The sequence below is a fragment of the Elephantulus edwardii genome, unplaced genomic scaffold, assembly GCF_000299155.1.
Source record: "Elephantulus edwardii isolate Elephantulus edwardi_28Jun2011 unplaced genomic scaffold, EleEdw1.0 scaffold00162, whole genome shotgun sequence".
Lineage (NCBI taxonomy): Eukaryota > Metazoa > Chordata > Mammalia > Macroscelidea > Macroscelididae > Elephantulus > Elephantulus edwardii.
The window spans coordinates 3982238-4007532 of NW_006399912.1; the positions used below are offsets into that span (position 1 = coordinate 3982238).

The following is a 25295-nucleotide window of genomic DNA, read 5'->3' on the forward strand; positions in this document are numbered from 1 at the left end:
TCTCTGATGCATAACAAGTGATAGCAAAGACCATGGCCTGTATCAGATGCACCTTAGTCTCCAGAGAGACACCATGCTCTTCAGTACTTTGGAGAGGTCCCTAACAGCAGACTTTCCCATCGTAATATGTCTTTTAATTTCCTGGCTACTGGTGCGAAGAGTGTTGGCTGTGGAGCCAAGCAAACTAAAGCTGTGAACAATCTCAATCTCTTCACCATCCATCGTGATACTGCCAGTTGGCCCAGTGGTGAGAATCTTTGTCTTCTTGACATTGAGCCTCAACCCATATTGGAGGCTGCAGTTCTTTTTTTTTTTTTTTTATTTTTCTTCAATTTAGCCACACCCCAGCCCAATCCCTCCCACCCTTCTCCTTCCATAAACTAAAATAAATGCAGATGTGGAAAAAAAAATGACTACTGTAGTCATTTGCTTTCTTCCCAAATAGCAGATAAACCCCAGTAAGCTTAATATTCAGCATATATAATTCATTTACATGATATAGAACTCTGGTTATGGCCCTAAACCAGTTATTAGTATTATTATTAGGTTGGGTTTTTTTTTGTTTGTTTTTTTTATTTGTTATGCATATCTAGCATCTCTCTAGATCAACCACAGAAAAGTCCTACAGCCTGCGACCGAACTACAGAATCTTCAGAAATGAAAGACCCACGATATTAAAATACACGGAACAAAATATCTGAGGTATAAGATAAAAAATGTAAATTTTTTCCTCTTTTTTTTAAATTTTCTTTGATTTTATTTCTTTATTTACTTTTCAGTTAGGTTATTTTTGTTTGTTTGTTTGTTTGTTTTTAAGAGTTGCTAAAATGATGCACTACGGCATCTATTGCAATACCCAGGCCTCGCAAAGCTTCCTTTTCTCCCCACATTGGAAGGTTTGTTGTTGTTGTTGTTGTTTGTTTTTGTTTGTTTGCAATGGTTTTTGTCATTTAGTATGGAGCAAAACGGTTGTATCCCCCTCGGTATATACTAGCCTGCAATGAAGAAAGAACGAGACCCACATCATCAGCATGGCTCCTAGTCTTGGCATCAGTCAAGGGTGCAAAAGCATTCTGAAACAAAGCAATGTGAGGGGTGTGTTTTTTACATTTTCCTTTTGCAACACGTGGATCATAAAAAAAAGAAAGACTAATGTCAAAAATAGACACTTCAAAACCAACCAACCAAAAAAAAAAAAACCACCAAAACAAAAAACAAACAAAAAAAAACCAAAATAACAACCAACCAGAGATACCCCTACCCATCCCAGGACGCTCTTGGGGAGCTAACCATATAGGGGTGGTCCTCATCTCCTTCCCCCCAACCATTCCTGATCGAGAAAATCCCTGTCAAACCAAATTCTGTCTTAAGTGGACAAAAAGGACCCGGTACAAACCAGATGATGGGAGGATTTGGGATTTGTCTGGTTTTGTTTGTCTGATTAACACCTTTGTTCCACTGAAGGAACCCTGGTGGCGCAGTGAGTAAACACGCACCAGATGAGGCAGGCAGTCGGCTCCCATAAAGAGTACAGCTTTGGAAACCCTATGGAGCTGCTCTGACCGAAAGGAGTCAGGCATTGGAATCAAGTTGAAGGCAATGAGTTTGGCTTTTGGGTTCTGTTCCATTGGACCAAGACCAAGAGGCTAAATTTGGACAACTCGCTGAACGTGTTCTTTCAACTTTCTGGCACATTCCTCAAGTGGATGAGGTGTACCAGCAGAAGAGCTGGTTGGATGCAAAATCAGGATGGTAACTTAAAGTTCCGTCTTGACTTGGCTCAGCACAAGGCATGGAAATAGAGGAACTAGTAGGAACAAGCTAACTGATGTGACTGAGCTTGTGTAAAATCACGTCTCTGCAGATTGTGGCTGCATCCTGATGACCAAAACAACAGCGGATTGTCTGGACATGGCTTTCAATGGCTACGAGGTGGCACCTAGCTCTTCCCTTCGTCTAAGAGTACTGGGGATTCAAACAAATGCCCATAGGGATTTCTTTTTAAGGTGAGGACTGAGAATTCTTGATCCAAGCAGAAAACTGCATGCCAAAAGCTTTGTAAATGATTGCATACGCTCTCACGTGATGGGCACGTCTTACTGTACTCAGGAGTGTTAGTGCATAGAAGTTTGAACAAGTACAGGCAAAGTCACCCCACCCTCTCCTCCCCTTTTGACCCTCCCCCCCACCCCCCTAAAGCAAAAACCCAGAACTCCAAACAAAACCAAAAAACAAAAAAGGCAACCCCCCAAAATCCCAACTGATTCCTTCTAATTCCTTAGATAGCAGGCACACAGACCAAGTGTGCCCTTCTCTATTTTCTCTCCTGGGCGACTATGACTTTAAACATGAATTGTAATAGGGGAGGAGAGGCAGTCAGATTCTCAGCTGTCTGACAGCAGAGGCCTGGAAGTGTGCAGCTTAGATCCTCTGAAGTCTGTGCTGGGGCTGGAACCTTGGGGCTAAGTGAATGAGCAGCAAGGGAGGGAAACAAAAAAAGAAAAAAAAAAGTTCTGCATTGACACTGCATTCTGTTAGTGATGGATTTAATTATCAAAATGACTAATTATTTCATTAAGGTTAGTGCTCCGCTAGGTGAGACTTGCAAAATTAGAAATATAATAACTTACATGCACTACATTGCCAAGAAATTAAGACATTTATCAAGTTTACTGGGAGGATTAATGTGGCATTTTAGCTGCTGTTAGCACAAGAGACAAATTCAATTAAGGGGAAGTGAGAGGACGTCAAGCGTCAACCCAGATGAAGGAAGGTCCCAGCTCAGGGTGGGAGGGAAGGGCAGCAGGAAGACGTGAGGAAGAGGAGGCAGTGGTACTCACCATGGCACCAACGCCGTAGGTGGGGGCTGGAGCAAGTGTGTGGTGGTAGGGGTCGGCAGCATAAACTCGTCCGTAACTAGAAGGAAGACAGGGCAGGATGAGTTCATCACAGGCTGTTGTAAAACGACAGCAGCAAGCACAATATTCCCCCACCCCCCGAAAAAAAGGCTAAGGAAGTGTAGAGGGGCCCTATGAATTAAGAACTAAGAAACGTGTTCCATCTGCTACCACCTCGCATGAGAAAAGGCCAGCTTTGCACCATCCATTCTGTTGACCATTTAATAAGGCTCTCAGCATCCAATAGCATAGAGTATGTTATACAAAGACCGGCATTCTCCTCCCATCCCGATTTACAGTCTTGGAAATCCAATGAAGTGTTACTAACAGCAGTGAATTGTGGTGGTCTCTTCTTTTTAAATTTTTTTTCTTTTCCAAATAGCATGATATAGTGTGACAAAACCCAAAGCAAATCTGTAACTGTTGGGCCAGTTCTGACTTATTAGCTCTACAAAGGAGCAGAACTGCCCTGGAAGAGTTTTCAAGGCTGTAAATCCTTCTAAAGGCAGACTGCTACACTGTTTCTTCCTTAGAGGAGCTGGTGCATTCAAATAGTCAACTTTTTTGGTTGAGCAATCAAGCACCTAATCCTGGTGCCATCAAGGCACCTTTATTAATACTGTATTATTAATTATTAATATCGTGTTGTTGTTGATTGCTGTTGAGTAGAGCATGACTCATAGCGACCCTATGAACAAAAGACCTGATGCCTTTCTAGAACTATCGTTTCTCAAAGTTCACAGAGTTTCCAGAGGCATGTTGTTTAGGAAGTGGATGCCACTCCTGTTTCCAAACTACAGTATTTAGTATAATATAGTATAATATAGTGTAATTCAGTATTACTGCAATAGTCATACATACGTAATATACACATACAAAATAGGCACATGCCTTTGGCAGTTTATTAAGAGGGGCCAGTCTTTGGAAGGAATCAACACATATGGAAAGGTGGAAGGCTTAGCTTTAACATCATCAAAGGTATTAAACCTTATCTAGTCTAGTAGAATATAAATGTGTGTGCGTATCACTCCATGCTGGATTGAGGTGCTAGGTGGATCAAATGATGAAGTACTCAAATAGTAATCAAAAGGTTGGTAGTTGGCTGTTGTGACCAACCTAGGGGCACCTTGGAGAAAAGGCCTGGCGATCTGCTAACAAAAGTTCACCACCCTTGAACCCCTTGGAACACAGTTTTACTGGGACATATATGGAAGCAGGAATGGCATCCACTTCCTAAACAACGTGTCTCTGGAAACTCCTGTGAACTTTGATAAATGTCGATAGTTATAGAAAGGCTTTAGGCCTTTTGTTCATAAGGTCACTATGAGTTGTGTTCGACTCGATGGCAACCAATAACAACAACACTATGGAGTTACGCTGAACGGGAGCTGACTTTTAGTCACAACTGGCTTGCTTGTTCAGACACACATATTGCTATGTATATAGTTTTTTCCCTTGCTTTCTCATAATGCCCTTTTTAAACTTTTCATGTCTCCTCTGAAACTGAGGTGAGAAGAAGAGAGGACTTGGGAGAATGGATTTCAGAGGCAAAGGTTTCAGTCACAAGACATGCATTAGCATGTCTCAAGAGAGAATGTCTTCTCGTGATTTAGCTGTACCAGTCACAGTGCAGAAGTGGGAGTGCGTGTGTGTGTGTGTGGGTGTGCTATGAATTTGGTTAATGTCAAGCATCTTAGAATGGAAAAGAGCATGTGTATTTGAGCAGCAATGTCCTTGAAGGGTGTGTGAAACCTCACCTCCACTTCTGAATGGGAACCTGATTCAATTTTGATCCTGTCACCTAAGAATTTCTATTTCATCAGTCTAGGGCCTGGCTCTGGAAAGGAACACTCAAGAAACAATATTTCCTGATGATATATTCTCATCTTTGAGTTTTTTCTCTGTCTTATTATTACCTCCTCCCTACCACCCAGTACCACAGCTTCCAGTACAGATGTTGGAATACAAGTGAAGACAGAATGGAAGCCTGGTGCATTGGATCCCTACTAAATATCAAGACCTGAATACGGTCACTAAGTTAGCGTCCAGAGGAAGCCCATCACTTTTCTAAGACGGGTGAATGAGTCTCTAGGTGTTAACTCCTATGTCCACTCTGTGGTGTCAGATACCCTTGCTGTGTTAGGGGTTGAATGGAAGTCACTATTTGGGAACTGATCAACATTGAGATACTCTTGGGCTGGCTCTTCCGGAAGTAGAGCCTAAAAGAGAGATTCCTATGCAAGTCAAGGGAACAGGTCAGACCAGGAGTTTAGAAGGGATGACTAGCAAAGATGTGTTACGACCAGGAGAGAAGCTTTTCCCTGACTCCAGGGAAACCTCTGAGCCATGGATTATAACCCATGGTTGTCCTTCTGTTGAGGCTCGTGGGCTGCTATGTTTAATCTCCACATAAGGTGGGCCACAAAATGAGATCAATCTCCAGTAGAAAGAGCAAACAGTCAACTCTCTCTGACTGTCATTCCTTGAGCTCCTCCTCAATCCTTGTATTCATCAGAAATGGCTTTAATATGAGACATTTTTCCTGCCTCTATGAGAGAAGGATAGAGAGAACCTCAAGCAGAGGGTGTGCTACTGCAAGAATAATGGAATGTTGAAGGAATCATTTACTCATGACGCTTACTCAAGACACTTAGGCTGCTTTCCACTCAACGAGAAGCAGGGGAGTCGCCTCAAACACTAGCACAAAGGTTGACTGCTTTGAGTCCATATTCAAATACAGTGTCCCATGTTTGTGACACTACAATTCAGACACAAAATGTTTAAGGAGAGTGAGGTCTTTAGGGTGAATGAGTATTTGAAAACTCTTCTGGAGATTCTATTCTACATATGTTGGGTCCTTATGAGCCTGGTTCTTATGAGTGGGAAACAACCACAACTACCACCAACACAGGTAGATATTAGAAAAAGGGTAAGAGGAAATGATTCACAACTTTAGCGCTAATTATGTTCATTAGAAAATGAACTCTGAGATGGGTCTAGAGAAAGACCCTGTTAACAGAATTATTTTTGATGTGCTTTTACCAGGGTTATATGAACAAGGCCTTAACCTTAAAGAGAAACGAAAAATCTTGCAAACACTGGCACTATCATGACCCAGGTGCTCATTCAGAGAGAGTGTGAAAATGTTAATATTATCTGTGTTGTTAAGTGCCATTGAGTCGGACACGACTCATAGCGACCCTATGAACAAAAGACCTGAAGCCTGTTCTATATCGTCATTTTCCCAAGTTCATAGAGTTTCCTGTGGCAAAAATCTGTCTCTCTCTTTTGGAAGTTAAGGGGATGGGAGTAGGAATGTGCTTAATAAAAACACTGCTTCTCCTCCTCCCTTCACATACTTTAATGGCAAGTCTTTCTTTATAGATAACATTGGGCATGACTTTGACCTTTGCAGCAAACCTAAAGTAACAGTTTGGCAGTATTCTCTTCTGAGGCCGAAGAAAAATAACGCAGCGCTGAACTAATCCTCGCAAATGAACAGCCACCTTCTCTCCTCAGGGTGACCTCTGCATTCTGAATCTGATGGTTTTATTATGATTAATAAATTTCATTTCCACCGAGGAAAAGGAACCATGTCAGCTTAAACTGAAAGCAAGGAGGCTCCTTTTCAAATGCTAATTTCTAAACATGCCCTTGTGTGACACGACAATTTAGACACAAGGTTATTAGGGAGGATGTGGACTTGATCACCACCCCTGCAGCCGTGTATGCCAGGCACGTCGGCAACCCCACGTCCTCAGCGCTGGCTGTGCGCAGTCCAAAGGCAGTTCCCAGGGACATAGATGGCCGTGAGGGAGCAATGTCTCATGACTACTTGACCCCAGGACCTGCTGTCATGTTAAGACGAGGACCACACTGCAGTGTTAGGATAGATACACTCCTCATGTGAGAACTTGACCCCCAGGATGTCAGGACTAGGAAGCGATGACTATGTTCGAACCAGAAGCTCCAGTCATATGAGAACTAGGATTTGACCACCCTAACCCTGAACACTACCTTAACCTGATCACCATGTAAGGACGTGTTGCTATATTAGAACTAAGACCAGAGAACTGGGTGAGGACTAGAAAGTCATGTTAGGAGCTGACTACCATGTCTGAACCACCTGCCATGTTAAAACCAGGACCTGTGTTAGGACCTGCTGTCTGCTGGGAAGGAACTGACCATGGTGTTGGGACATACTCATTGTGTTAGAACAGGGCCAGAAACTCATGCCACCATCAAACTGAGAGCCACTTCTATTGAGTTGATTCTGCCTTGTTGGTTATCCATTGGTTTTCCAAGGTTGTAAATGCCAATGGGGGAAGAGAGAGAGAATGCCCAAACTTCTCCCTTGGAGCCTGGTGGATTCAAATTGCCAATCTCATGGTTAATAGCCTGGCACATTACCCACTGCACCATCAGGGCTCTCCTTAAACCTGACAAACCATGCTTGGCTCTGCCTGTCCGACCCAGTCACCTCCCCAGAGTGATGCCTCTTTTCTCAACCATCATCTTAAGGACATTGTGAGACTCACCACCATCCTTTCACAGAGCTTAGCAAATCTCTTCTATATTTATTTACCTCTTTCCCTTCTCTTGATGCAATACCAGCCCCATGGGAACTAGGGGATGTCTATATTTGTTCACCTCTTTATCTCCAGTGCCAAGTTTGGCACTTGCCAAGTTTGCAGGTCACTAAGGGGCCAAGCCAATGCCTCTGTATTGAGTGAAGGCAGAAAAAGGAAGATACAGAGAGGCGGACTGGGAGGACACTCACATCCCCAGTTACACACCTGTCACTAGCAAAGATTCTCTTGGGTTTGCTTTTTGAAAAGTCTAGGTTGGCTGATCCCAAAGAAATCCCAAATCCTTAGAGATGCTCAAAATAAATGTTTCTGGGGACTCAAGAAACAATGTGTGTAATTTCCCATTACCCCCGAGAATTCCCCAAATGCTAGCTAAGTTTCCATAAAGCTCATCAAAACTCTTTAGGAAAAAACCAAGCCAAACAGAAGGTAGCGGCTTTGCTGACTGGTTTTACCATGCATCTAATCACTGCAGGTTATCATATGCTTTGATTTCAGCACTCCGTTAAGACCAAGAGGCTGCCCAGGGCCATTGGGAGAACAAAGGGCTTGGAGCCAGAAGACCCACACTGGGGGTCAGCCGTCAAGGCCAGTCATCCTTTACTGAGTGGATCAGCCATGTCTGTCTTGTTCTGATCCTCATTGGTCCAATGGGATTATTCTGTTTTAGCTCTGCCTAATTCACAGACATATACATCTCTCTGTACATAGTACATTGATTTTTTTCCTATCAAATTTCACATGCCAGTCATTGACTCTTGCCCAAATGTAGAATCAATTGAGTTTCTATTCTAATCTGGTCACACAAAACTCTAGAAATCGTTACCCTGGGAGTGACTGTCTATCTAATTTGCAGGTTTGGGGAGGGCATCAGGTTTGGAAAAATAGAGGGTCAGAGACAATGAGGAAAGCCTGCAGGAGATGAATGGAAACAATAACTGCGTGCTAATAATCATGAAGAGTGCAAGGTTTCATCCTTGAACATGTTAGTCCACTAACAAGAAGAAGATACGTGGCATATTGCCGTCACTGAACTTGGGGTGAAGTGCAAGCAAACAGAATAAAGTGTGTTGCCTGTTGAATGGGAAGTTTTTACCGCATGTTTTGTAGCGTCTACTGAGAAATAGAAATCTCAATAATTATTATCAGCATCTAAATGTAACAACCTGGATGCTGATGAAATGCAATGGGATGGCATGGGACCCCCTCTCTACCAGACTCCTAGCAGTCACATGGTTTCCTTATTGTGAAATTGAGAGAATACTGTCATTAACAGCACTTTTGCATTTCTTTATGAGCCTGAGCACCCTGTGCACCTGCGACATATTAGTCTTCATTTCCGTGCCTCCTGCCCAGAGAGACCTGTGAGGAATCTGTGAAGCAGAAAGATGAGTGAAGTGAACACAACACTCAAGGTGAGGTTCAAGTTGGTGTAGATCTTCTACAGAGAACAACCACTGCCTGAGGTGCCTAGGTACCCACCGCATCAAGAAGTACTGCGGAGCATGCATTTAAAGTAGGATGCTGAACTGATGAGTAGAATGGGTGGGCTCACATTTCTGCAGCGCCACTGGGGGGGCCACAGTATCCTCACACATCTAAGTTCGGAGTCTAGAAAATATTTGGAAAAATGGCACAACAGATGTCACTAGCAGTATACAAGCAGGTACGCTACCATGGCCCTGAGGCATGAACAATGTGCTAGTTTGAGGAGAAGCTTTTCACTTTCCTGGGGAGACTCAGCAGAGGTCTGGCGCTCAACAAGGCCCACTGAAGCATCCTGGTTTGCGCCTGGTCTATGCTGTCTGTGGTGGTCACGCAAAGAGGAGGGGCACATCAGTGACTCAGCCAGATTCAGAAAGAAGTGAGTCTCATCTCACCCAGATGATCGTCTCTCTTATCTCATCATTTTTTCTGAGTTCTGGAGACTTCCAGATGAAACCCAAGTACCCTCGAAGGAAAACACACTGGTTTCCACTGGTATAATCTGTTGACGGTTGATATGCCATCATTCATTGTACCTCATTTGAGACTAGAGGTTCTCTGTGCGTGGGGAAAAATGCTCAAATCTCAGCAATTCTCAGTGGCAGGGGAGGTTTGAGGGAAGAGACCTGGAGTGAGGGGATGGGAGGAGACAAAGGTGACCGAGTCCCTCCGCTCTGCCTCAGCCATGGCACGAGTGCACCCCATGATCCAACTGCAAACAAAGTGCCTTGGCCAGTACTACTTTCCAACTCAATCCATTCCATGCTAAGCACAACATGCTTTAAATGAAATAAGACAGAGTAAGATTTCCTGACATGGTGAAAGGGTAGAGGATTCTGGCCATTCTCTTGACAAGTAGATGGTGGCAGAATCCAACCATCCTCTTGGCTGGTGGGGTTTCTTTGAGCTCAGAATAGAGATCAAAGTCCATATCCCATCAAACGATGAAGAGTTGCAGAACATGGTTACCCATAGAAAGTATTTCTATTTTTTCCAATTTTTGGCTAGGGCCATCTTGGAATATCTCTGACATGAATAGATTCTACTACAAATACCTCCTAGGCAAACCCAAAAGACCAAACTATCCATTTCAAACCATACACCTCCCAAGATTCTGGGCCTTCACGTTTGGGGTAGGATAATGTATACCAAGTGGAGAAGCTGCTGTGATGATGATTATGGTCATGATTCTGGCCAAGTCATATTCTTTTCCTCTTTCCAGAGGCACAGAGACTAGTCAGTGCCAATTAAAAAAGAAATGAGAGGGTTTCACAGAACCTGAAATTAAATGCCTTGGTTTACTGTAGCAGAGAAAACCCTCCAGAAAGTATCACGATGAGATCTGCTTAGATGTACTGAGGCAAAAAGAGCTACAGTTAGTCAGAAAACATGGTGACAGCGGTTCCTCCTAGCTCTCATAGGACATTAGGTACGCATGCATTGACCATATGGATGGCTTGGTCTATGAACCAGTGTTCCAAAAGCTTCCAAGATACTTAAATCCCAGTCAATAGTTTTTAATTCTCCTGGTGAAAGCAGCTCTCCTCTCAGCTCTTCTATGTGAGGGCAGTCTCCTCTGTAAAATAAAGATTTACCGCGTGAGAAATCCAAAGGAACCTTTCCCGAAGAATCAGGCTTGATTCAGTGGCAGTGGTTTTGGGTGCCGGTCTTTTCTTTGTAAAAGAACAGCTTTTCTTTGTAAATAGAACAGCTCGAAATGTAGCAAAATCTCCAAGAAGAAATGAAAGACATTGTCAATGAAGTTGTCAACATGAAGCTGTCTCTAGCCAAGCTCTGGCATTTCGGAATTCCACCGTTGGTAACTTCCTTGAGCGACTGTCTTCACCAAGAAACCACTGAGCACATACAGGATGCTTCCCGTCCCCAAAGCAAAAGGGAAATTGTCTCCTCAGTTCTTAACTTGAAACAACAGAAAGGCATGGAATTGCTTCGCTACATGGTTTCTTGTCATCTTAACTTTTTTGTGCAGGTCAGAAATATATACCCAACTTGTAGACTCTCTGAGAATCAACCACATTCCCCACGGCCAATCAGACTGCATCATCTTTCCTGTGCCCTTGTCCTGCAATCTAAACCCTACACCTCTTCTGGGTTCCTTCAGAGCATGTTTGGGATAGGAAACTTGACTCTGGATTCAGCAGAGCAGGAGTCAGCATCTGGGACCTAAGAAGACACAATAAGGCTTCTTCTGGGCCACAAAGTTCCTTGACCCTAGATTGTTTCTCTCAGTAGAAGAGCCATACACACTCTTCTTTGATGTCGAGCACCCCTCTACAATATTGTAACTTCTCTGTGACCTCATTACTACTGTACCAAGACCTCTCTAAATTCCCCACTGTGCTTTGAAATGCTCACACCCCTGCTATAGTTTCCATCCATTCACAAAGGTCACAAAGGTAACTCTCAGTATCTCTTACATCCATCACCCTCCGCCAACCCTCACTGCTATAGAGCTGATTCTGATCCACTGTGATCATCGAGGGCAGAGCAGGCATCCAAGGCTGTGATTTTTTTTCAAATAGAAGCAGATTGTCTCACCTTTCTCCCAAGTAGATTCTAACTACTAATCTCTCAGTGAGCAATTAATCCACTTTGCCACCAGGGTCTCTTAAGTTTCTCCCAAGATTTTTATCATCACTGCAGAACAGCAGGGCTGAAGAGTAGCTAAGGATCTCTTCAGGGCTACAATTCAGAGAGTAAATTCTTGGCTTTGCCACTTCCTTACAAAATGATCACAGGATGAGGGATGTCCAACCATGTAAGGCAACAGGATGGATGCAATGAATCGCGTGCTGTTCTGCTATTAAAACACTGGGCTCCAGAGATACTCAAATAAACTCAGGTCCTTCAGGATCAAAGCCAAACTAAAACTACTGTGGAAGCCAAGAGAGGAGATAGATTCCCTTGTACATATTCTCCTACCTATTAAAACCATTTCTTCCATGTGGCTAATAAAAGTCAAGGAGACATTTTGCCATCCCTCCTGCAGGTTCAAGTGCTGGTCATCACTTAATTTGGAGGGGGAAAAAAAAAATAAAACTTTAGGTGGTACTGTGACTCGATGAACATTATCCTGCCGTCTCTGTCCTAAGTTATAGACAAAACTATGTTTGGCTGTTTATGTTTTTTGTTTATGTTTAGGTTGTTTTGTATGGGCAACTGTATAAAAAGAACACATAGGGAAAAGAGCTTCAGGTACAGACTCCACCGGGCCCCTGAATGGGAGCTTTCGAGCCTCCCATTACAATTTTGTTTGAGCCTCCCATTCACCATTTAGAAAGAAGAGGTCAGTTTGAATAGTCATGAGTGTTCACTAGATCTGCCCTTAGGGACCATCTGCATGGAGTCAGAAAGGAGGGCTCACTTTGTTCTTTCAATAATGGGGGTACATTGGATTTCCTCAGCATCTGGGGGATGAGAGCCCAAGAGACTTTCATTGGAATGATGAGTCACAACCTTTGTATACAGATATATCTTGATTATTACATATTGATTTTTTTAAAATTCCACTCCGTGAGTATGGCGGACTGGTTGGGTGGTCATCCGAAATCTGACTGATAGGGGGTGTCTCCTTTTTCATGCTTGATTCAGAGATCCAGAGTTCAGCTTGAACCTTATGAAGCATGTATCATTAATATGCCCATCAAAGGGACCAAGGTAGCTCTCTCAACTTGAAACCCAATCAATAGCAACTCATTAAGAATGTACTGAGCAGCCATTATGAATTAGATAAGGTTGGCAAAAACACTTAACATAGTCGCGCGAACTTTCGTTATCTGGGGCTTCCTTTAAGATGTGTGGACCGTGGCTTTGAAGGGAGGGTTTGTGAAGCTGCGTGGAGAAGCCAGTGTCTAGCTCTAATATCTAGTTATTTGCAATGCTTTATTTATGACGTCAAAGTGCAACTTAAGGTACAGTGCAACTTGCGTATAGTTCAGTGGGGAAGGCAAAGGTTGTGCAATCCACAAATGACACTTGTTAACACTTTTAAACCAACATTCCTCCCCTTCCCTAATACCCTCTCAACAACTCCCCTTTCAGCTTGCTCTAGACTCTTAAGGTTCTGAAAACAGTAATCATCTCTTGTATCCCAGGGCCATTCCACAGTCATCTCCAGTAATGTGGCTGCTGATTCTCCTCTAAAAGGCATTAGTACCGTGTTAAGGATCTCACTACTTCTCACAGGAAGAAGCAGAGGTGATGGGAGACTGGAGATTGAAGGAAGAGGGTGACAGGAGTGTTACCAAAGGGGTTTTAGGGAAGTGGAATGAAGCTGTGGTTTTCACACATAAGCATGCACATCTCCTCAGCTCGGACAATCATTAAAAACACTGAGAGCGACTGCAGCAAGAAAACTGGCTTTGAGTAGCTTCTCTTCATCTTTCCTTTCATTTAAGCTCTCCAAAGACTAGATAGGGAGTGAAGCATTAACAACTCGACACTTCTTTGCTGCTTCCTTGATAGAATGTGACTGTAACAGGTAAGTGTCTACCTCTAAGGTTCAGTTAAGTGGATGTTGTGAAGTTCATGGTCAACTGAACTACAGATGGATGGGCGGTTAAAGTCCCTTTGTTAGCAAAAAGTGACACATTTGGTAAGATTTCCTAATAATTGTGTTTGTCATAGTTTGTCATTTTAAGGGGCAGGGGGAAGAAAGAAAGAAAATCTAGTGCTATTCAGACACTCACCTATTTAATAGAGTAACTCCATGCTTATGAAAGTCCCATTTTAACTGTTCTGAACCACATCGAAGCAAACAGACAGGGATTATTCAGATGGGAACATCATGCAACTGTGTAACTTCTACTTGCCAATGTCCTGGTTTCAAAGAACCCTTATGCCAAAAACCAAAAAGAAAAAGAAAACAAAAAACCACAACCAAAAAACAAACAAAGGCCCTTTACTTCTAAGTTCTGCTACTTGATATATTTTCAAAGAAAAGAAATAGAGGATCTTTAGCTAATAGGATGATGATCCCCTTGGTATAAGACAAAGATCATTATACCTTCTAATTCCAACTTTACAGATGCAATCTCTTAAAACCAATACATACCAGCAATTCTGAGAGATTCCACATAATTCACATAATAAATCTGCATTAGCCCAGATAAAGTACAAAAAACCAAAAACCAAAAAACATGGAATTTACACATCTGTACTCAGAATTTTAGCATGTGAGGGCTGGTTACATCATACAGTTTTATCACGGCTCCATTCCACATAGCCTTCGTTTTCTGGGTCATATATTATTAAAACCACAAATAAAACACCCTAGTCAGCAAAATGTCTAATGCCTTTTCACACAGCAGGCTTCAGCTCTACTCCAAAGACATAGTTATTATTACTTTTTTTTTCTTTTCCTTGTTTCTTTCCTTTAAACTAAGCTTTCTAGAGTGACCAACTGCAGCATGTTTGGGAGAAAGAAAAAAAAAAGGATACTGAGATTGGATGGATGCATCAAGAAGTAGCAATGTTTGTTACCTGCAGAGGTGTTACAAGAAATTTCATCTGCTGCAACGAAGACCAACTGATTTCTGGAAGAGAAGATAAAATTCACAATACTGCTCGCTCAGGGGAGATGCACTCTCTGCCAATTGGTTCAATGTGGACGGATGGGGGGAGGGGGAGGTGCTGCATTTGAATGGGCGTTGCAAGGAAATGTGTTGATGCGCCTTGGGTTTAGAGGGCTTAGAAAGATCATGAAATAGGCATGCGGGGGATCTCATCAAACAAAATCATGGTGATGTCAGAATATGGACCATGGACAAGCTCTTGCACCAGAATATTAATACTTTGTGTTACAGACAAAGCATGCCTGGGTACGTTGCTAAGATGAGGATATTTCAAACTGTGCTAGTGTGGAGTTCTATGCTAAAAGGAGATTGCATTGAAAAAACAAAACAAAATAAAACAACACCCAGACTACTAGGATAAAGAGGACACTGCACTAGCTAGGAATATCATAAGAACACAGCCTTTAATATTACAGAAAATGTAAAAAAAAATTAGAAACAAAATAAAAAGAAACACTGTCTTTTTCAGATAGAATATTACATGATATTGTGAAACACTGTCTTTTTCGGATAGAATATTACATGATATTGTGCTACGGATACTAACTTCCTCACCACACTAGGCTACATAGTGAATAAAGAGAACTTATCAATGAAAATAAACACGGTCTTGAGGAATACATTTTAATGGCACAGTATTTACTAAAAGAGAAAAGAAAAAATGGAAAATGCTCTTTTATTTGGACAGGCTAAGTCCAGAAAACTGACCAAACTCTCTTAAGATGTTTCCAACAGTGACATTTTCACAACGTGGTGTTCTAGTTCAAGGGTATCGTTTATTTCTCTGGCAAAGGTTCTGACTCTGATGACAAGAGTTCATTACCATTTTGAGTATCTAGAACCAAAATAAAAACTTTCCTTTGATCTTGTTCAAATGTTTTAATGTGTCAAAAAAATCTAGTGACTGAATATTTCTTAAAACATCTTAAGAAAGTCTTACTGGCATATGAAGTATACTCTTACATGTGAGACTAACATTTGAAAGTTCCTTAAAATTTAATGGTGAGTGGAAAACTCCACTTATTTCTACACCAAGGGAATCTAGACAAGATAATACAGGCTCCAGGAATAGTATTCATAGTATTCTTTTTTTATTTACTTCTCTTCCACATGACTGAAGTCACAGCTAAGTTCTTGAATCAATCACTCTCTTAAAACATTAGAAGTTAATTTCCTTGGATTTTCTCTAACTTTTTTTGCTCATGAACATACGGTTTCAAATCCCCAAGGTTAGAGAATTGGGAGGAAAAGAACCACCAATATCCCTGAAAACCAAGGAAACATTTTGGTTGATTATGTGTTTTGATTTATCTATCTTATTTGAGTTATTCAATGGAGAGGAAGACAGAGACATTTTTCATTATAGGCATTATAATATCAGGTCCTTGCTGTTATTGCTAAGAGAGGTCAAGTCAACACTGATTATCACAACCCTATGCACAGCGGATCTGAACCTCACCATCTTCTTCATCTCTGACCAAATAAGTTCTCTGAAAGACATCTAAGTACAGGGCGCTCACAAGAGAGTGGCAGCCACAGCGCAAGCTGGCTTATCTAAAGTGCCAAATTTTTTAGAATAGACGTTCTCATTTCTCTACAAAAGGGCCCTCATCCATTTGGTGACTCTCTGGTGGTTCAGTCCATAGGGAGTTGCACTGATTACTCAGAAGCAGTGTCTCTCTGGGGGTTCAAATCCCCCAGGGTCTCCACAGAAGGATGAACAATCTCCTCCCGTGCAATTTACAGCCTCCAGAAAGTCCACCAGAGGGTCGGCTAGGAGTCAGTTCTGCCTAGAGTGAGTGATTCAGTTCACACTCTTGAATTTCAGAAAACCCAGCAGTCTTGGGTTCCACTTCTGATAAGACTTCTATTCTCTCTGAAGACAGACTTTTCCTTAAGCAATCAATCCCCCAGCTTGCTAGAAACTAGGAAAGTCTTTGACTGGCTACCAACATACACAGATGTATGATGCATGTATTACTAGTCCGAGAGTTTTAAGTGCAACCTACAAGCTTGATTATAAAGAAATTGAACTTTTTTAAAGTGCTGTGGAATTTTAGATATGGGATGGTTTTCCTTCATACTAGTCTTTCTGGCACCAAATAAGAAAAAAAAAAAAAAAAAAGAAAGTTACCATTCCTCCATTATTTTCCCCTCTTTTTGTGGCTACTCTACACAGTTTGTTTTGGAAGAAGTCACGTCAGGATGCTTGGCAGGAAGGAAGGATGGTGAGACGCTGTCTCGTGGACTTTGGGCATGTCATGAGGAAGCACCAGTTCTCAGGAAAACACAAGCTGCTTGGGTAAGCAGAAGGCCATTGGAAAAGATAAAATTTTCTCTTTTACAATCAACAAGATGGATTGAGGCACTGGTTATAACCATGGGCTCCAACCCTGCTGCCTTACGACAACGGCGGCGACTGGGCACTGTTTCACTCTGCTCCTAACAGACTCAGTGGCACCTGAGCCACAACAACATACATCCTGGATTTCTTTTCTTTTAAAATGTCTTTATGACCTCTGAGCCATCTTCTAAAGAAAGGGGAGCTGCCTTCTTGGGTGACTCTCTCTTTCCACTACCAGTGACCTTAAAATGACTTCTCGCCCACCTTCAAGTGTATCTCAGACCCGCCTCAGAGTGTACTGAATTTGTCACTTGTTGTGATATTGAGAAATGTGCTGTACGTCCTGTAGCAATACAATAAAGGATGTTGTTGTTGTTGTTGTGTGTCATCATTTGCCTGCCATTCATAGCGACCCTATATACAACAGCCCTAAACCCTGCTCTATCCTGTGCCATTCTCATTGTCTCTGACACACCTACTCCCCCCAATTACCCCAGTCACCGAATCAATCCATCTCATTGAGGGTCTTTCTCTCCTGCGTCCTTTCTCTCCTCCCAAGCATGACGTCCTTCTCCAAGGATGGAGAGGATTTTATAAAAAATGATATGCAGTTGGTTATGCCAATTCTGGCCTTTCCCTCTAACATACACCCACTGACTCCATCCTAGGAAGTAGAGAAAGGTCCCTTTCTGTTATCTATTAAGTCCATGGATTCAACTTGGGTGATCACTCCTCCCCTGAAGAGCTCTTTTCTCAATGGGCTCCTACACTTTGTAGGAAATGCTGGCAAGTAAGCGGCAGGGGAGATGTGAGCCACATGGTTGACTAGCAGATAAAGCACACACCTAGTTTAATGCATCTTAGGTGCTCGCTAGGTTTACAGAGAGAGATGAAGAGAGTTGGGAGACTGGAGTGCCTCTCTTTGTGCGTTCTGGCCGAATTGGTCTGGGGCACTGCCTGGGCAGAGGCATAAATGCTCATCAGGTGATTCTTCTGCGTGGCTTCAGTGGGGAGGCAGTGGGGAATGGTGCAAGTGTGGAGCAGCCGTCGTAAGATGCCACTGTGTCAAGTAAAACTCATAGTGACCCTATGAACAGCATTGGAAGCAGGAGCGGCATCCACTTCCTCAATAACATGGAACAGGAAACCCCATGAACTTTGATAAATGTCGATAGCTGTAGAGGGGCCTCAGGCCTTTTGTTCATGGGGTTGCTATGGGTTGTGCTTGACTCAAAGGCAATGAGCAAGAACCACATGAACAGCAAGTCAGAACCCTGTCCTATCCTGTGTCATCCGCATAGTCTACACAGAGTATTAAGGGAATACCACTTTTGCTGCCGCATGTAAATTCCATTTTGTCACCATGATAGCTTCAAGGGCAACCAGGAGGCTGAAGATACCAGTATGGCAGCATAAATCTATTGCCTGAGAATGGTAACTTCAGGTTCTGGACACCTTCCCAGAGAACTGAGTTTAAGACTCCTTTCTGGAGGAGAAGCTGGTCTACGTTGGTCATCATGTCACACTCTCACAATAAGTTATCAGCATTGAGGTTTGCGTACTCTCTACTGAACACACAAAGTCCTCTCTTTGCTTCCTTCTGTGTCATCTGACTTCTCTCCATCTTACCAATTCTTTCACCTAAATTTTCCCTTCTATGAACTGCCTTTTGCTCTACTCCAGAACATTTGTTTTCCCTGAAACATAATGATTACCTAGAATGCTTGCTTAAAAACACACACACAAACATACAAAACAACAACAACAAACAATACACACTCCCGGCTCACCACCCCGGCCGATTAAGAGTTTCCAGGAGTGAGTTTCAGTTCTCTAGTTGTACGCTTACCACGTCTACCGGATAGCTCAAGGGAATACCATTCACACTGTATTCCCAGCAGCCTGAGGTTTGGGAAAGAGTTTTGGCTCCAGAGGACTCTGACCAGGGAGAAATTTAGAAAACCTGGCTGGGAATTTTGCCAAGTTCATTCCCATTTTCACTTGAAAGCTCACTTTCCCCAACATGCTTGTTTGCTATGAGGTGACTTTTTGAATGATGGGAGAATTTCTAATTTAAGAAAAGTAATGAAGTCATAAATTTGAGTCTAAAGGGGAAAAAAAAAGCTGTATCTGGACTCTTTAGAACCTTAACTCCAAAAGGCTAACAGCCTAATAAACACCGAGTGTTTGTCCTTAACAGATACTGTGCCAAGTCCTGTCCGTGTGTATTGTTTGGTGCCATTGACTTGAGTGTGATAGCCAGTAGCACTGTCCCTTAGTGTTTCTTTACAGAAGCAGATACTTGGGTCTTTCTCTCATGGAATTGCTGAGTGGGTTTGAATTGCTAAGCACTAATTTTTGTCACCAGAGTTCTTTGCACCTATGGATTCTCTCTGTTTCACTGCCATCAAGTCAGCGCTGACTCATAGAGGTTCATGAGCAAGCCAGGGAGAGGTGGAGGAAAGATTCGAACCCAGGCAGGTTATGCCAGAATCCTGTTCTCCTTCACTAAGGTTCTTGCTATCGATCCCTTAAGGAGTATAATATCAGCAATGGGCCATAAAGTTCCATGGAAGAGCTTTTTAAACTGTGTTCTGGAGCATTAGGCCTTCCAAATGAAAAGATTAGAACATTTGACTCCCCCTGGGATGTAAGAAAGGCGATCCGGAGGCATAATGAGAAACATGTTGGGCTGTTAGTGAAAAGGTCAGTGGTTTGAATCCACCAGATGCTCCGTAAGAGAAAGCTGGGCAGCGTCCATAAAGAGTTACAGCTTCAGAAACATGATAGAGGGGCCTTATGAGTTGGAGGTGACTCAGTGACAGTGGGTTTTGACTGAATCAAAGAAGGAGACTTGGTGGAGCATTGCTTATAACATCTGGCTATGAACGAAAAGACAGCACAGTTCAAACCCACCACCAGTTCCAAGAAAGAGGAGGCTTCCGTGAAGAGTTAAGAGTCTTGGAAATCCTATGAGCTGTTCTCTATCTCTCTGTGTGGCCATGAGTTTGACTCAGCTTGATGGCCACGGATTTGGTTTTTTTGGCTTTGAATATGAGGCTTGTGCAGATAATCGTGTATTTGAAAATGTCTATTCAACTTTAACAAGGGCCCGGGATGGTGGTGTGGGTACAGTGACACAGCCTTCCTTCTCATTCATCTATCACTGGGCTTCATTACATTTTAAGATTTTCTTTTTTTCTTTGCCAGCTTGACCATCTAGGCTGACGCAGCAGGCGGCACATTTAAATTAGTCCCGTGGCCTGACATATCATCTCTCTATCCCACTTTTCTTTCCAGGCTAATCTCATTTCTTTGCAATTTTCTTTCTTCTAAAAACCACCCAAGGCGGAAGTCTGAGTGTTGAATTAAAATAGGAGTCAGGCAGTCCTGCTGCAGGCAATGTGAAGAGCTAGATATCAACTCAGAGAGTGAACTTCTGGACGAGCCAGCAGAGACCCAGGAGAAAGGCTCCCCCATGAAATCAGACTCATCTGACAATTCTCGCAACTTACGGTCTCTTGGACCTCTTCATTTTGTGATCTGACCACTGTTATGCAATTATTTGGGGTTTAAGAGGACTCATATTTGTACTAAATGGATAAATACAGAAGTCCTCCACCTCCACCTCCCCCGCTCTCACACACACATACACATTCTTCTAATTTGCCAAACAGAAAATTGGGTTTTGAACCAGCTGAACCATTGAAAATGTGCATTTTCTAGCTTACATGGGCTGAATCAGGACCTACAGTTTAACAAGATCCCAGGTGATTCATATCTCTCTGAGTGTGAGTGAGTGTGAGTGTGTGTGTGTGTGTGTGTGTGTGTGTCAGAGAGAAAGAGAGAGAAAGGTGAGTGTAGGGAGAAAATGAGAGAAAGAGAGAAGGGAGTAGGACAGAAAGGGAGAAGATGAATTCCAAATCATTCATGTAGAGTTGAACTGCAACATTGGATTTTCAAGACTATGACCCTTACGAAACAGACTCTCCCATCTGTCCCCCAAAGGAGGACTCCAAACCTGTTTATTTACCTCTGCTTTCTGCTGAGAACTTGCCTTTCCACCCCAGGTATACAGAATTAAAGAAATGCTGCAACGGGCTCTTGTGTGCCAGGAAGAGTGAGGATGGCACAGGATTGAACTGGGTTCAGATCTTTTGTTCATACGGTGGCTATGAATCATACTTGACTCAACGGCACCTAACATTAGCAACAACAACAACAACAACAACAACATTTTTAACAAGATCCCCAGGTGATGTTTATATCCCCACATGGTTTTCAAGTGTACACCTTCTATGAGGGTGGGGAAGGCACAATCACCAAGCGAGAGGACGCTGTAGTTCTTACGTATCTTAAAAGCGTCCTTGTTGGAGCCACTTTCTTAGGGAGCCCTGGTGGCCTGGTGGTAAGGAGTTGCACTACCAAACCCAAAGTGCATGGTTCAAATCCACCAGCTGCTCTGTGGGAGAGAGAGGGACAATCTCGTCCTGTCTGGTGGGTCAGCCAGGTCGGTTACAACTTGATGGTACAGCAAAAACAAAGTGGTTGGAAGCAGCCCTGTGAATAGTTCTGTGAACAGCTGAGTATAACCTCCAAAACAAAGGTGCTACTCATAAGGCTTTGACAATAGCTGACTTCACCAAATGGCTTAATCAAATTGTTCATTCGGTCCCCAAGTATCCAATGAGAACCTGCAGCTTGTCATGCACGTTCGTGGTTGTTGACTGTCACTGAGTCAATGGAGTCAGCTGATGCTCCAGCGGGCTTCCAAATGCTGTAAACGGCATAGGAGGAGAGAAGATCGTCCTTCTCTAGAGGAGCAGCTGATAGATCTGAACCACCTCCCTTTGGGTCGGTGTGCTCAGTCTCCTAAGTCACTGTGGATCTCTGTACTTGCCATGGCGCTCTGGGATCTCAACATCAAATTTACACGGCACAGGAGCTGACACAGCTAACTAGGACAGAAACATGGCAGCAGCAAGACCTGTCGTGGGGAGAGACATCTGTGTGCTAATTGATGGAGGGTTGGCCTTGGCACAGCAGAGAGGCCTACTCTGTACTGTAGTGGGTGGAAAGGACTAGAGAGAACACAGAGAAAGGGTTTGAGCCCACTTAGTGTGTCTTCAGAGCAAGCCGAGTGTGAAGAGTTTAAATTCTGAAGCTCTTGGTCTGTGGAAGGCTGAAGTCTGCAGTGGAGCTCTGACTCCATTCTGATTCTTGAGCTAAGTTCACATGGCATTTGAGTTTCTTTCTGACCAGTAAACCAGCCATGTGGCCATGCCCTCAGGAAAAGCACAGTTGAAAGTAGATTACAACTGTCAGGCGAGTCCAAGGAGAAAAAAATTCACCCCTAGGGGCTTGCACAGAGAACCAGGGTTTTCACCTGGGTATGTGCTTCAGGATTTATTGAAAATACTGCTTGGTGTCATTCTAGGTTAACATCTGGCTGCTAACCTAAAGAACCTTGGTTCAAATCCACCAGTTGCTTCACAGGGACACCTCTTACCTAAAGAGGTACCACCTTGGAAGCTCTCTGGGGCTGTTCTACTCTTATCCTATAAATAAGGCTGCTGTGAATCAGAGTGGACTCAGTACCAGTGGGTTAGTTTTCATTTGGTCTGGGTGCCCTAATGTTAATACTATTAAACGCTCTGCTTCTAAACAAAGGGTGGTATGGATTCCAACTCGTTCAATAGAGAGTTGAACTACTACACAGGATTTTCAAGACTATGACCCTTCAGAAACAGACTGTCCCGCCTATCTTCTGAAGTATAACTTCAAACCTGGCACTTACTTCTATTTCCTGCTGAGAATTTCCCTTTCTACCCTAAATAAAGATCTTTTAACAAGATTCTTGGGTGGCGCTTACAAAGCCCCTGGCGATTCTCAAGTGTACACACCCAGAAGCTTCACGGGAGAAAGATCTGTCTCTCTTCTCTCACAATAATTACAACCTCTGAAACCTTATGGGCCAGTTCTACTCTGTCCTAATTGGTTGACAGGAGTTGGGACAGATTCAATGGCAGTAGGTTTTTTTGTGTTGGTTTTTTTTTTTTTAAGTTGTTGATGCTTTTGAAACTGTTCTATTTCTAGGTAAAAATAAAAACTAATCCGCACCCCCCCACACACACACACAAAACAAACAAACACAACAACCCACAACAAACCAAAACCCCAAACACCCTTATGTTAAAGAACTAGTTTCAACAAGAAGTTACCCATGTTTTGGTCAAAACCAAATCAGAATACTGCAAGTTTTGTGATACTGAGAGTTATAATTATCTCCTAAGAGTCTTTGAGACAGAAGACAGAACACACCCCTGACACACTCCTTTGCTGGTTTTGAACCATGCAGTGTTTCCTTGCTCTGTTCAGATTACTGTTACCTGGTCTCAGTATAGGTTTCACATAAGCACATGTAAGTGTTCTGGGATTCCCATTATCCTAAAGGTTAGCCAAAATTTGTTGTGATCCACACAGACATATACCTTTGCAGAGTCAATGAAAACACAGATAGACATTCCTCTTGTATTCTCTGCTTTCTGACAAGATCCATCTGACATTGGTGATAATGTCTCTAGTGCCTCGCTCTCTTCTAAACCCAGCCTGTATTTCTGATAGTTCTCTGTCAATGTACTGTTCTAGTCACTTTCGGATACACTTCAGGATTTTGCTTGCGTATGATACCAGTGATATTTGTTCAAAAATTTCTACAATCTGTCATGTCACCTTTTTTTTTTTTTTGAATGGGAATAAATATGGATCTCTTTTAGGCAGTTGGCCAGGTAGCTGTCCTCCAGATTTCTTGGCACAATCCAGGGCAGCATCTATTTGTTGAAATACAACAATTGATATTCCATCAATTCTTGGAGCCTCACTTTTTTGCCACATCCTTCAGAGCAGCCTGTACTTCCGCCTCCATCATATGCCTCTTTATCACATGTTGTTTCATGAAATTCTTCTGGGTCAACAAATTTATTTTTTGGTAGAGAACTCTGTATACTCCTTCCATCTTCTTTTAAGGCTTCCTGGATCATTCAATATTTTGTCAATAACATCCTTAAGTATTGCAACTCATGGCTTGAATTTGTACTTGAAGTTCCTTTAGCTTAAGAAACATCAAGCAAGTTCAGGAGGATGGGCTTTATGAAGAGGAATGTTATATCAAGATTGGAGGAGGACTCATCAACAACCTTTGTTATTCAGATGACACAACCTTGCTTGTGGAAACTGAGGAGGACCTGAAGCATTTGCTGCAGTAGGTCAAGGACTGTAGTCTTCAATATGGATTAACATCAAGAAGACAAAGATTCTCACCACTGGGCCAATAGGTGGACAGATGGAGAACACTTGAAATTGTTAACAATTACAGCTTGTTCAGCTCCACAATCAACACTCTTGGCACCAGCAGTCAGGGAATCAAAAGACAAATTGCTCTAGGAATATCTGCTGTCAGGGACCTGTCCAGAGTACTGAGAAGTAACGATGTCAGTCTAGAGACTAAGGTGTGCCTGATCCAGGCCATGGGTTTCACAATTACTTGCCGTGCATCAGAGAGCTAGACAATGACTAAGGATGACAGAAAAGAACTGATGTCTTTGAGTCGTGGTGCTGAAGATCAATTTTGAACCATGGACCACCAAAAAACCAAATAAGCCTGTCTTGGAGAGGATGAAACCAAGTTTGTCCTTGGAGGCTAGGATTTTGAAGTTCTGTCTCACATACTTTGGGCATGTGGACAGGAGGGCCCAGTCCTTGGAGAAGGACATCATGCTCGGAAGGGTGGAGGGGTGGAGGGACAGCACAGGAGAGGAGGACCCTCGTTGAGATGGATTGATACAGTAACTGGGTCTATGGGGATAGGTGTGTTGGCATCAGTGACTGGATCAGGATATGACAGGCTTCAGAGCTGTTGTATATAGGGTCACTGTGAATTGTAGGTGATGCAATGGCACATAACAACAACGAAGGGTCATTATGGAGTTCTAGTGACCTAGTGGTAGGGAGTTAAGCTACAACACAAAGGCGCATGTTTCAAATCCAACAGTTGCTTCACAGGAGAAAGTTGGGAAATCTCTTCCCATGGGACTAACTGCCTCTGAAAACCTGCTGGAGGATCAGCTATGAGTTGGTTCTGACTTGACAACAGGCACATAAAAACAACAGCAGCAAGGGCCATTACGGGAGCTCTGGTGGCCTAGTGGGTAAGGAGCTGCACTTCCAACCTGAAAGCAAGTGGTTTGAATCCACCAGCTGCTCTGAGTTAGGAACACAGACAATCTCCTCCTGTGTCATTTGCAGCCTCTGAAAACTCAGAGGGTCAGCTATGAGTTTGTTCTGACTCAAAGGCAATCAGAGGGGCTTTTTCAGAAGTGTCATCAGA

At 42.9% G+C, this 25295-nt stretch overlaps 1 protein-coding gene across 6 annotated transcripts in view; it reads right to left on the reverse strand.

Moving 5' to 3' along the window:
* Positions 1-950: 950 nt before the first annotated feature.
* Positions 951-25295, reverse strand: part of RBFOX1 (RNA binding protein, fox-1 homolog (C. elegans) 1) — a 465218-nt gene continuing 440873 nt past the window's right edge. For 3 of the 6 annotated variants that reach the window (XM_006895222.1, XM_006895227.1, XM_006895226.1), the window contains 2 exons: positions 2841-2916; positions 951-1073 (listed from right to left, as the gene is read on the reverse strand). In XM_006895222.1, coding sequence (XP_006895284.1) covers positions 951-1073; positions 2841-2916 — 199 coding nt within the window. Of the gene's footprint in view, positions 1074-2163; positions 2463-2840; positions 2917-14473; positions 14527-25295 lie in introns of those variants that run through there. The other 3 variants (XM_006895223.1, XM_006895224.1, XM_006895225.1) reach the window with 3 other exon arrangements.